This window comes from Pelmatolapia mariae, linkage group LG13, assembly GCF_036321145.2.
Source record: "Pelmatolapia mariae isolate MD_Pm_ZW linkage group LG13, Pm_UMD_F_2, whole genome shotgun sequence".
NCBI classification, from domain to species: Eukaryota; Metazoa; Chordata; class Actinopteri; order Cichliformes; family Cichlidae; genus Pelmatolapia; species Pelmatolapia mariae.
This window is the reverse complement of record NC_086238.1, coordinates 11217622-11231702: the sequence shown is the minus strand read 5'-3', so window position 1 is coordinate 11231702 and position 14081 is coordinate 11217622. Positions and strand designations below refer to the sequence as shown.

General features: G+C 38.9%; 1 protein-coding gene across 1 annotated transcript; it reads left to right on the top strand.

Moving 5' to 3' along the window:
* The first annotated feature begins 530 nt into the window (after positions 1-530).
* loxl4 (lysyl oxidase-like 4) lies at positions 531-11299 on the top strand. Its single transcript, XM_063492209.2, has 9 exons — positions 531-555; positions 5084-5238; positions 5332-5499; positions 5857-6019; positions 6098-6341; positions 7196-7311; positions 7641-7777; positions 11008-11119; positions 11208-11299. The coding sequence occupies exons 1-9, from the start codon at positions 546-548 to the stop codon at positions 11276-11278; spliced, it is 1176 nt and encodes a 391-aa protein (XP_063348279.2). The 5' UTR covers positions 531-545; the 3' UTR covers positions 11279-11299.
* The last annotated feature ends 2782 nt before the right edge of the window (positions 11300-14081 follow it).

Sequence of the window (14081 nt, the reverse complement as noted above, 5' to 3'; positions counted from 1 at the left end):
GCTAACAAATTAAAACCAAATTGTTAGTATCTTTAAGAATATGTTACCTACGGTTTACTTTCTGTTCTTTGCAGACTGAGCCTCATGGCAAAAAAGAAAGGATTTTGGGTAGAGAAAGTTCATTGTATAGGCACTGAGAACAGTCTCTCAGAGTGCCATGCTCAGCTGTCAATCCCCCGTAGTCCTACCCCTTGTAAAAATGGGAGACATGCAGTGGTCAAGTGTGTACCAGGACCTCAGTTTGCTCGCATCTCTTCAGGAAGACCCCAAGCGCCCTATCCAGTTGTGGTAAGGTTAAGAATTTGTATCCACATTCGCACAATCATGTAGTTTTCTTAGTAAACTGATTTTTATTCTCCCTTTGTTGCCGTATACAGCCTGTTCGTCTCAAGGCGGGCCCCAGACTGGGAGAGGGGCGTGTGGAGGTGCTCCGTGATGGAAAATGGGGGACTATCGTAGATCACTTGTGGGACAGAACAGCAGCCAGTGTTGTGTGCAGGGAACTGGGCTTTGGTACTGCCAAAGATGCGCTGCATGGAGCCTTTATGGGTCAAGGTAAGACTAGAAATTGCTGTTGCCCAAAGCACAGACTTTCATTAAACATTCTGGAAAACTCCACATTTAATGTAGTTATTCTGACTGTATAATTTGGATGCTTGAATGTGTTTATCATGCGTCATGGTATTCCAGAGAAGACAGGGAGACTTTTCAGCCTTTTGCTTATCTTTTGTTTACCATAGACGCCGCACCCGTCTGCTCTGACTGATCAGATAATGTGTGGGCATGTGTGTTTGTCTGTCTGTCTGTGTATGTTGCCTTGTGAAGCTGCAAATGTGTTGATTGCAGTATCTCCAGCTGTGATTATGTGAGTCCTGTGCCAGGGCTTCCAGCTGCCCAAACAGCATATGCATGTGTGCGTAGACAAACACTCACTCACAAAATGAAATGCTATAAGCCATAGTAGTTTATATTGGCATTTGATACTAAAGCCAGAGACATAATCTTGCTAGATTCAAGCAAGCTTTTCATTCACTTACTGAGAGCTATGGTCTTTTTGCTTTAATTTCAAATGTCCAGCTTTGATGACACACACAGACGCAGTCAGTACCCAGCTGCGCCAGTGGTGACCCCACCCTTACGAGATGTGAGAACAGCTTCCCCATGCCACATGGTAGGGAGTAGTCTCTAATCTTGCTGATGGAGATTAAATGTGGGATGATGTTCTACTGGTCTAGCTGTTCAGTTGATCACAAAAAGCATATTTTTATGTGTTTTATGTGTCCCTTTTACCCAATTACCTCTTGAACTGGCATTTGTGTTACCTTAAAGAACTAAAATCAGCTTTTTTTTTGGCTTTCCTCAGATTCAGTTGCATTAGTTTACGTACACATTGTTTTCTCGTTTTAATCAGTTATTTGGCCAGGCTTCAAAGTCATATGTCTAGGATAGACGGAGGTGTATAATTTGTCAGTTTTCTATCTCGTTGGGGTTTCATTTATTTAACCACAATGTTACAATGTTTTTTACTGGGATTCACTTCACCTGGTTCTCCTATTCATTGCACGCATACACAAACACACAGGTAGAGAGAAACTATTGCAATCATAACTGACAGACAAACACAGTAGCTGAAAATCTTTAATTAGGTTTAAAAAATAAATATGTCTCAGAATTGGTAGATGTATTCTTCTTACATTTGTTATATTTTACTTCTGTGAGGTGGTTTCTATAATTGGTGATTCACTCATACACTTGCAACCCTGTTTTTTTGTGGCTATGCAATGACCAAAGCAGAAAGCTTTACGATGAGATATTATCTTGACCTTCAGATTTGCTCTTCTAGAGACGTAAATAGGTGGAAATTTCATTCTAGAGGCCGCACAGTGCATTGCACTGGCATTTCATCAGCAAAGTATTATAACTACTTTGCCTCTAGACTTTTAAAATCTTTTAAAAAATGCAAATACAAAATGTCAGTTAACCATGTCACTTAAGTTAATTACAATCAAAGAATAATGCTTTATGTGGATAACGTTGGAGCACTGATAATATAATGTCACTGATTTCTTGAAACTCTGAAGTCATTTGGAAATAGCAGAAGTGATACACGATAGCATAGTACAATTACACTCTGCTGTCCACTATATTAACCTCAAATAAAGTATATCCAATATGTACCAGGCTGCTACAGACAAACCATACTTTTATATGCATCAGACCAGCTGGCTGCGCCTTGTTTAGCTCACTTGGCGGTTTTAGAACAATAGCAGTGATATGATCTGCTAAGAGTGAATTTGGAAAGCCTCATGCCGCCAGTCCTAAAGTACTCAATATTCAAAGCTCTCTCAGATTGCTTTTGACAAAATTCAGCTTGTCATTTTTATTACCTGATTTCCCTGGTGCTCAGAGGACATATGCATACTGGACTAAATGTCATTTGAAAAGGCCTAATTAGACTCGTAGATGGAATAAACTCTCACAGGAGCAACACATCAACGTAAATTTGTGTAAAAAGTGTTTACTTTTGCCAACATACCTATACCTATACATCTTTAACGCACACAAAAAAAAATTTCCTCATCATTTCTGTCGTATCTTTTTGCCAGCAGGACCCCACAGGAGAGCATGACTTTATTTATGATGATCAAATGTGATAATGTGATAAAGGCTGTGGTCGAGTTGACTGGTTGATTACAGAGTGCAGTGCACCAGTCAGATGTTCTGCCTCTGAATGTGGCCTCACTTATCAGATTTGTTGAAACGCTTGCTTGCACGTATTAAATGGCGTTTATAGTATACAGACATAGAATATCCCAGCTGGATTAGTGAGATGCCATCTTCTAACTAACCTTGAAATCCAGATATCAACATAAATATGAAAAATAATACATGCCGATCTCGGTGCAAGTTTGCTTGTGCCATTTAATTTCAAATAAGCGAGCAAATCTGTGCAGAAATTTAAATGACTGTTGCATTTTACAGGGGAAAAAAGTATTTTGGCAGGGAGAGAGAGAAAGAGAGAGAGAGAGACATTCCATGGAAAGAAAAACATTACACACATTTAACTGTTCCTAAAATTGAGTTTAATTTCAGAGAGGACAAGAACAGGGTTTCCCTTGTAACCACTAACCAACTATTTGCGCTATTCTCAACAAGAATGTAACTGATATTATGCTCTTTCCTTCCTCAAAAGTCAATTTTCTAATCTCTTCAAATGATCTTTGGCATATCCCAGTCATAATTACATATTAACCTTGCTCTTTCTTGTATAGACTAAATTTAAGATACCACATTTATATTATGCCTCATTATTGCTCTCATAGATGTATCCACTCTACAACCTAGATATTTTATGCTTGTGTTCATGTTTTAATTATTCGGCAGAATATAAGAGAAGAAAGGTTCTCTTCAGACTCCACCCGCAAACTCTTTAACTCCCATCATCATTACATTTATCATCATCATCAGTGAGTTAAATTACAGGGACAATGTTTCTATTTCCTTTCTTAACCAACATTGTTATTTTTACTGTGTAATTTTACCCGTGAAGTACGTACATATCCAGCCATTTTGATGCAATAGGGGAGATTAGGACTTGGTCTCATTTAACCTAAGCACTGCTGCTGTAAAAACTGTGACAGCTCAGCTGATTCTGGTGTAGAAAAGTAGTAATTCTGATTTGTTGTTAGAGCTTGATCAGTCATGTGACTGTGTCGTTAATAATTAATACATACAATCAATAACGAATTTACAGTTGTGTGTGTTTAAGTTTGTGTCTGTGTGTGTGCTGGCACGCAAATGTGTCTTTTGAGGATAAAGTATTTTTGTTACTTGTTGGCTCTAATGATGATGGTGATGATGGTGCCTGTTGTAGTTTAAGATAAAGTTGTGCTTTATCTTAAATTTAGATGATTAGAGATCTTTAGTCTGATTATAATTGATGATCCTTAATCAGTTTTGTTTCCCCTCTTACACTTGGTACCGTACACCCAGTGTATAATGTTTGTGTACTATAGTCTACACAGTGGGAACACAAAGAGTTTAGTAACACTCTCAGTGGTTGTATGTATTTGTGTGGATACAGAGTGCATGTGGCTTTCCTGGAATTTATTTTAAGCTTTTGTGGATTTCCCAAACTAAGGCTTAAATAGATTTTGTCACTGTTCATTTTGCTTTAAATTGGCCCCCTGTGTTTGTCTTCATACGTTAAACAGTGGGATTTTGGCTCTAGTTTGTGGCATTTACCATGCAGATAGAGGTAGAAGTGGTTTAGATATGTCCTTTTCATGCATATGAACCCACGCATGGTGACCAGTATGGAAGAAGGCCTACAATCTACCAAAACCAACACAGAGACATATTTGGTTGGGCTGCAATCTGGTCCCAACTATCTTCTTTTACGCCCTTTTTCTTGGTTTTGTTTTTCCCATAGTTTGTGTGGTTTGGTTGTGTTTATTTCAATGCTACTTCATTTCTCAGTTTACAGTTTGTGCTTTGTGTTTTAGGAAAACACAGAAGCCATAGTTTGTTGATATCCTATCATCGGTATCACACCAGCTGTTTCCCTAAAAACTTTTGCATTTTCCTATGTTGTTTAAAGATGATCTGGGTTTAAATAGCAAACAAATCCTTGTCTGAATCCTTTATAATGCTGACATAGCTTCTGCTTTTTTGCTCACCCAGGGTGGTGGACTACACACAATGTAGTAGTCGTTGTTGTTCCTAAATCAAAAGAATGGTGGTAATGAGGTGTGACAGATGCCCAAAGTAGATGTTGGTTGTGCTGCTGCTTGGCTTGCAGAAGCATTTTGTCATGACTGATAGGAACTTTTCATTGTTGGTTTGATGCTAACATAGAGGAAGCTTTTTCATATGAAAGGAATAGTGAGCCTCGGTTTTATGTGTTTGCGCTCTTTTGCATGACAGAGTCTCGTAATGCCATTGCATCTGTGGTGGGTGGCCTCAGACAGTCACAAGGGATATTGCCCTTCAGTTATGCCCATGCTTTTCGGGTTTTCATTTGTTCCCACTTTTTTGATGCATCATTTTTTTTAATCTAATAAATCTCCTCCTTTCTATGCAGGTACAGGGCCTATCCATATGAACAATGTTCAGTGTACTGGGCTGGAACACTCTATTCTAGACTGCTACTTCCAGGAAGTCCAACCATGGACATTCAAACACAGCCAGGATGCCTCAGTACGCTGCAACGTTCCTAAAACAGGCACAGAAAAGACGGTATGAAATCTACACCATCACAGTTCATGAGCTTATGAGCTTTCACTTATAGCATATCATCCACTTAATTCTTTTAATTCAATGGATTTAAAGGTGCGGCTTGCTGGTGGTAGAGTCCCATCAGAAGGCCGTGTAGAGGTGCTGATGGAGGTTGGTGGTCGTAAACGCTGGGGCTCTGTCTGTAGTGAGAACTGGGGCATAACCGAGGCCATGGTGGTATGCAGACAGCTGGGCCTGGGCTTTGCTGCCAGTGCTCATCAGGTAACTATCCCCTTGACAAACATAACAGGTTATTTTGATCTCTTTTTATAGTGCAACCAACTTTTGCCAAAGTATTGTCATCAGTATCTGAAATGTTCTAAAAGGACAACGAAGCACTCCCACTTCTAACCCAATTAGTTTAATTTTGAAAATGTCAGAGTAAAGTGGTCAGAGCCATCTTTCCTCTAAGATTTATCAAAATCTAATCTGCAGTGTCTTAAGGTATTGATGAGAAATAAATGAACACGTAGAGACCAATCCATAGTCACAGCCCCTTCATTAACTTCAACAATGACTGGAAAATGATGACTATGATACTATTTATTGATAGAAAACTCTACACCCTTCCTTTGACAGGAAACCTGGTACTGGCCTGGCGACCCCAGTGTCAGCGATGTGATTCTCAGCGGAACTCACTGCGTGGGGACAGAGCTTTCAATTCAACAGTGTCGTCGTAACAACCATATCCATTGTCCTCGTGGAGGTGGAGCAAAGGCTGCTGGGGTCAGCTGTTCAGACAGTAAGTTGCAGTTTTTACCTGTAGTCTTCCCTTCTCGTTCAGTTTGAATCTTAAGATAATCTGTTACACCTGCTTCAGCGGCGCCTGACCTTGTTGTGGATGCCCAGCTGGTCCAGGAGACAGCCTACCTGGAAGACCGTCCTCTCCATCTTCTGACCTGTGCCAATGAAGAGAACTGTCTGTCATCATCTGCTGCCAGGATGAACTGGCCTTATGGCCACCGACGCCTGCTGAGGTTCTCCTCCCGCATCATGAATTTGGGTCGTTCTGATTTCAGACCCAAAGCATCGAAAGAGAGCTGGACATGGCACCAGTGTCACAGGTATATTATCCCTGAAAAGAGGTAAAGAGAGGTGTAAAATTGCTTTACTGTTTAGGAGTGTGGGTTGACGGAGTGGAAAAAACCTTTTAAATACTTATGTAGGATGTAGGATGTTGTGGTTGCCCTTATGGTCACTCTGAGTGTTTTGGGTTTTCACGAGCTGTCAGAAATATTCAGGCAAAAACATGTTCTTTATTCCACATATGGATGTGGAGTAATGCTCCTTACACACTGAGTAATTAAAGGTATATTTATTTTAATTGCATTCAATTGCTACCAGGGAAAAAAAACATACTGATGTGTGATCTCATTCCCGTGGACACGGCAGGTAGCATGCAATATGGCCAATAGACATAAGCGCCTTTGTCCGTCACTAGGCCTCAGTTTCTTTTCAGTAGGAACAGAGCACTTTCAAACCTGTCAGGATGAGCGAAGAGGGTGGCATAGTGTGCTGACTGTGTGAGGTGTCCCAAATCACGAACCCTTCTACAGCGCGTGTTTGTGGAAATGATGGTTGCAATCGTCCGGCTACCACAGGTTAGGTGTAATACAAAGGACCGTGCAGCCTACGTGCACTCAAGTCCGCCTCAGTTTATTACAACATATCAGAGCTATGGATGTGCGTTTCAAAGCCTGCCATTCATTTAGAATGAATAAACATTTCAACCAAGCCAGAACTAAAATAAGCTTCTGTGAGAGGTGTTACGGTGACACCCTCTCTCATGTTCAAGCAGTGAGGTCATAAGGATATAAGCCATAGGGAGCTAGTGTTCAGTAAGTGTAAATGCACACACTCAGACATGCAGACACACACATACACGCTCTCACCTGGACTTTCCCATCTGTCGTCACAGGCACTACCACAGCATTGAGGTGTTCACGCATTACGACCTGCTGACTCTGAATGGCACGAGGGTTGCAGAGGGACACAAGGCCAGTTTCTGTCTGGAGGACACATATTGCCCTGATGGTAATTTTCAGCACAATTCAGCCGTCCTTCCAAAAAAACCCATAATGTTTCCCATTAGTGACAGAAAATTAATATCAATATTTCAGCTACAGCTATTCAGATTTTTACTTTGTGGTTAATGTATTAGATCGCCGCTGTTGTTGTTTGTTCACTCTCCATTTACTTGTTATATCATGGATGAAATAGCTCATATGAAAAAACCCATTGTTCATACAGTATGCAGTCCAGCACAATTCAGAAAGCTAAAGGCTCTTAAAAATAACAGGGAGTGCCAAGCATTAAATGAGCTTTGATGTTGTGATTGATAATGTTGCTGATATGTATTTTAGGCCTCCAGAAACGCTTTTCCTGCTATAACATGGGTGATCAAGGCATCTCTGTGGGCTGCTGGGATACATATCGCCATGATATCGACTGTCAGTGGGTTGACGTGACTGATGTACGGCCAGGAGACTACATATTCCAGGTCAGAAGTTTATATTTGTCACCTTTTCTTTTTCCAATGTGGGAAAATTTTATTGCCAGAAAAATGAAATATAAGTAACTTTGCTTTTCAGAAACACTTTAAAGTAAAGGGAAATAGGCTTATTCTGTTAGAAAAGAAAGTCTGTTTGGTTAAAATGCAACTACTGTCAGCACAAACTGCAGACTTCTAAGTTTTCTCAACAACTTTCTTGTGACTGGTGGAGAATTAATCTGGAAAAAAAATCTTCATATAACAATGATATTTTTACACATATACTTTTGTTCTGATTAAACAAACATGATACTGTATAATATGCCCTTTAATGAGCTTCTGTTTTCAAAGCTAAGCTAAGTGATTGTTGGCTGCATTATGTATGGCATACATTTAGAGTACTGTGCAAAAATCTTAAGCAACCTTCATTTCGTAAACTTATTTTGCAAAGTGGTCTTGAGCAATAGTTCTCTAGCCTTTCTGAAAGTCTTTTTCTTTGGACTTTGAGTGCTTTTTCCACTCACTTTCAGGTGATTATATCTTTAGGCACTTTGTCTCTAGCAGGCTGTTTCAAAAGCACATATATGTTCCAATGTCCTTTGTTGAATCTATGTAAAATGCCAATGATAACAAAATGTGACAGGCATAAAATAATATTTTTGTGCCAACAAGGTGATTCCTAAAAACTTATTAGCTGAAAACTTGATCCACCATGCAGTACCATCTGGAAAGCATCTGATTGTAAACAGCTTCATTTTTCAGCATGGCAATGATCTCAAACACACTGCCAATGCAGTAAAAGTATACCTGGATAGAAAAACACATGATGGCACAGATCTCAGACCTCAAAATTATCAAAATAGTGTGAGATCATCTCTACAGTTAATGGAACAAAAGGCAGCTACCCTGCAAAGATGAGCTTTGAATGTCTTTCAAGAAGCCTGGAGAACAGAGACTACTTAAAGAAATGATAAGAAAGCTTGCCTAAGAGAATTCAGGCTGTGTTGAAGAATAAAGGTGCTCATACCAAACATTGTACAACCTATGCTTTTACTTTGTATGCTGTATTTTGGACACTTTAATACGTTGCTGCACCTATTTCCCATTTTCCTAACAGAATACAAAGAAAATGGTTGGCTTAGGACTTTTGAATAGTATTTTATGAGTACAGTATTAATGTTCTCCTCTAAGTTCCAGAAAAAAAATCACATTTATTTCTTAAAATGTTCAACTGGTTCGTCAAGATTAGAGATCCTTTTATTAAGAGAGGTTCACAGGCTTTAAAGGTGGATTTCCTCATGGCTGGTTGTGGTTTCTGTCTATTTTAGTAAAACCTACTGACCTTCTTCTAAACAGTCATCACCTTAACCATTCCTGTATCTCTCATTTCTTTGCCGAATGAAGTCATTGTGGCTGCCAGTCTAAAACACATCAAGGACTCCATATCTCATTATCTTCCTTTTTCAGTACAGACCTCTGATCTACCAGTCTTCAGATCTGAGCATGCTCCCAATTACCTTCTCGATGTGGTAGACTGGTTACAGTATAGCTCACTGTTTAATAATTATTGCTGTTACTCAGTTTGTCTGAGAGCTTGCACTAGGTCTTTGTAATTAACACTGTTCTGCTGTCTGTTTAGGAAGAGTTCATTTAATTTTGGCATGATTGATGTGTCATACTCATATATAAAGGCATTTGTTAACTGTATGTATTTTAAGTAAGATGAGTGGGCGTAATTAAGTGGCACACTGCTGTAGCATAGTATGGAGGCAAATCAAGGCCAATACATGATAGAACAGGCAGAAATTTAGTTATATCAAATGACAGAAAGAGACAGGAACCAATGAAAGTGCAAAGGTCATCATGAAAGGGTATGAACCAATTTTAACTGAGAGAAACGAGAAAGTAAAACCTGTGAAGGAGTTTTTCACTGAGGCTGCAGAATTGGAAAAATACAAACATCTCTTATAGCAGTGCTCCTCTGTGCTGTGTTCTTTCATTTATCTAGTAAAGTGCAGATGATGCCTGACTTTACAGATCGCGGGCTGTACAGAAGGATTCAGCAGGCCTGCCCTTGAACCACCCAGTGCTAATGAAACACACAATTTACCCAAATTAACTAGTGCCTCCCTTTAGTCAAACAGCACCTAGTTCCCTTCTTCCATTAGGAACGGCTAATTTACCACCAAGGAATTTCTCCTGCCCTGTTTTTATTTTTATAGCTACTTTCTCACTGAGCAACGCACTCTGTCACCGAACCAATCTTCTGCAAAAGCCTCATACACTCTGGTCCAACACTGTAATTTACACTGAAAAATTAAGAGAGTTTTTCTGCATTCACTGTGTTTTTAAGATGGTTTCTCCCTTTTTTAGTATAGTTAGCCTTCTTGCTTGCTTTAAGCAGTTTGTAACCCGTACTTAAAGTGGGTGCAGCAGTTTGCAGAGCAACCATTACAGTAAATGGCGTCTCAGTATTATCACCAGACCAGATTAGGAGAATGGTTGTATCAGCAGTTACAGAGTTGCTCTGCAAATGACAGACTAGGCTATTAGTAGAGTGTATGGCAACATTCAGAATAAGACTAATTTCAGACACATAAACATTCTTATGCATAACTACTCTTTTGCAAAAGACTTCAATTTCAGGCTAATTTCAGGCCCTTGTTGTGCACTCCTATGTCAGCATGAGGAGCAGAGAAGATTTCCCTTGCAGACACTTTGGGCTCCTGTAAATTTCCAGAGCTTCTTACATAGCCAGTTGCCATAATTTGTGTAAACTGTTAAATCTTTTTGTACAAGTTGTAAAAGCAAGAAACAATAGAATTCCTGTGATGGTCAAACAGTATATTTCGTGCTTTGCATAACACAAGCATTTTACTGCCCCATGTTATTCAGTGTATATATTCAGCTGTAGACTACCAGCTTTAGGTCCATGTGAAAGTACTACATAGTGTATTTATCCTTACAATAGTAATACTGTATGGAAAAGTCATCCAACTTTTTATAGATGAGAAACAGACTGACTATAAAAACAATACCAGCTACGAGTGCAGTTTAATAACAGGCCCTCAATTTTAAATCCAACTGCTCTTTATTTAAACTGCTTTCCCATGTGTGGGGAGAAGAGACTTGTTCCTTCCTTAGCCACGAACATGGTCTACTGAGGATACTTTACTAGACCAAAGTGTGCGCCCTGTTTCCTAATAAATAACGTCCTATATTATCGTTTTATTTTGCAGGTGGAAGTCAACCCCTCACTGGACATGGCTGAGTCTGACTTTATGAACAATGTTATGAGATGTCGGTGCAAATATGATGGCCACAGAGCTTACATGTATGGATGCCATGCAGGTGAGGATACGAAAAATCTTTCTGTTTTTTTTCACATCGCCATAATTTTCAGCTCTCACCTCTTATTAATGATGTTGTTCCTTTACAGGTGATGCATATAGTGCAGAAACTGAAGACCTGTTTGAGCATCAGAGGCAAATCACCAACAACTTTCTGTAGCCTGTCCCAGGATCCAGGAGGAGGCCTTCTCATGTGGCCCAGGGACCACTAAGGGTGGGCCTACGTTGTCAGGCTCTTTGGATATTAGGACCCACAATAATATGTAAAACTGTGCCTGCTCATCTCCTTGCAAGATGTGGAAATAATAATACACAACAGCGGCCATTGCAGAGACACTACTCAACTCACCGACTACAAGAGTTGGGAGGTTAAAGATGGTCGACATGTTTTTTACTCTAGTTAAGTAAGATTTTTGTTATTATAATTACACTATTTTTTGTGAATGTGGACTACTAGTAACTTAAATTAGATTTTAAAAACACATACACATGAAAGGCCTTCATGTCACTGTAACTAACCTGCCACAAAGACAACAGGGATGCCGATGCTGTAAGGAAATGACAGCCCCAAAGTTGGAGACTAAAAATGGGTGTGTTAGAATTATTTTCCCCAATATCATGATAGAAACTTGGGATTGGATCATTTGCAATACTTGTGTTATTGGTGCTCTTTAACAATACTGTATGTCATTATATTAACCTCAGTATATTTCAGATGAACGGTACATTCTGGGTAGTTTTCCTTTCAGATTATTTTTACTTTGGTTTAAAGAAAAATCAGCATTTTACAGAAGTGTAGCTGTCCCTCTCATCTAGAGTAGATGTCAGATTATTTTTGTGGAACAAAGCACTTTATCTTTTAAACATCAGTATTCTAGTTTTGTCCCCACTCTTGTTTCATTAACCATTAAGAATTTTATCGTTTCATATTTACATTTCAAAAAGTGAAATACAAAGGGGTTTTTTCATATTCAATGTGTTATTTATGCTATACATTATTACTTTATTTATTCATGAAATTGACACCTAAACAGCATTCTTAGTCAAGAGGTTGTTAGCTAGAATCTATATAAAATGTTTTTGCTGTTTTTCTAGACCAGGGGATAAATCATTTATACAGTTGTTAAAGTATTTGGTATTTCAATGACCCCATAATACAGCTGAATAATTGTAGATATATTTTATTTTACTTAATAAAACAACTGTAACGGTAAAGTGTTTTTTTTCCCTCTTCCACCCTCTCTGATGGGAGAGAAAACTGGTGTGACAAGACCACAGCATTGGGGCAGGCAAGAAGGCAGGCTGGGTTTTGAGAGCATATAAAAAGCCTTTTAATTGCATACGTTTGGTTAGAGTTACTGTTAAGGTTAACATTCGGGGTATAGCAAAGACATTACAACGAAACACTATGGAGTAGTTACTTAAAAGGGACAAATTTGTGTTTGCGTGTTTACATAGGCTACAAGAAAAAGATTTTCTCAGAGATTTGGCAAGTGAGGGAAAGAGAGGACGGAAAAGAAAAGGAGAAAGACAGAAAGGGATTAGGGTTTGGAGAAAGACTCAAGCAGACATACAGTTTTACTACCAAATCTGCGTTTTTTTGTAGGCAGCCATACAGCGACCACAAGCTGGCATTTTCAGCTTTCCTACGAGAACAACATGTTTGTCTGGGAGAAAAAAATGAAATAAAATGTCCTGTTCATGTTTCAACACTGGCCTTGTTTGTGCTTACAGAAGGCCTGGTAAAACGTACTGTATATTGTACACTTTTGCTGAATCTCTTAGCACAGCAAACAATAATACAACATTTTCTTTACAATGTGGAACACGTGTTAATGATGTTATTTTATCCATTAATGTGTTTGATGTGTTTGGCTTACTGGCTTAGTGGTTAAACCCATTAAGATGGTTTTCTAATGGACAGATTCCAGGACATGTTGTGGAAGAGACACGTCACTCATAAAGACAGCTGCAGACTTAATTAATTTCTTCAGCAGATTGGCGTAATCCTCACCAGGACTCTTTTTTTTCCTTGACAAAGAAGGCCCTTTACAGCTCTGTAATCATGCATGCCCAGCTAAACAAAGAGATTTTTGGGGGGGAAAGTCTAAATTTACTGTTTGCTGATGCTTTTCTGTTGTTTCGTGCTTATGTACAGTGTATTTTGACATATTACGGTCTTTTTCTGTGTTATTTAACATTATATGCCACTCCATAGCTTAAGTGGCTGTATATTCATCATATTACTGTATTGTTTTCTACGGCCAGTTGTGCTTTAATTCTGTCTTTAAAGCTGAGAGTGTGATCTACGTGGTGCTTATCTACAAAGCTGTACTCTCAGGGATTTTGACCTCATCTAAAAACTAAAAAACATGATGTGATTAAGTTTGCTTTTAGCTGTGATGCATACATTATGACACCAAATAAACTGGATCTGTTTTGTTTTTGTTTTTTCTAATTTTATTTTTGTCAGCACTCTTACAAAATGTAATCTGTACCCACATGTTTATCTTGCAGGTAAAATTTAAGGTATGAAGGTGATAAGCTTTGTTACGTCTTTCCTTGAGGAAAGTTAGATAGACACTGTCTGAGTCAGAGCCACATTTCAGTTAAAGAACAAATCGCAATCCATTCATCCATCATTACTGTGAATCAATAAAACTTCATCACATACAAAGTTGTCCTTTGTTTTCTGCCTCCTCCTTGCAGAATACTTGTTGATGAGAAAACTAATGAAATTCTGTATTTTCTCTGTAGATGTGATATTATGTGTAGCATTAACTTTTACCTGCTCCTGATGTGCAAGTTAATTGGTGGGAAGATATAATGTGTCAGGTATTTTATGTTCTTCAGTTTTAGATTCCCTTTTAAGATCTTAGGTTTGCTCTGACTCAGCCCCCTTGTGAATACTGCCTCTCAGGGGAACTGAGAAATTGACTAACCATTCCAGTAAAAAAAACAAG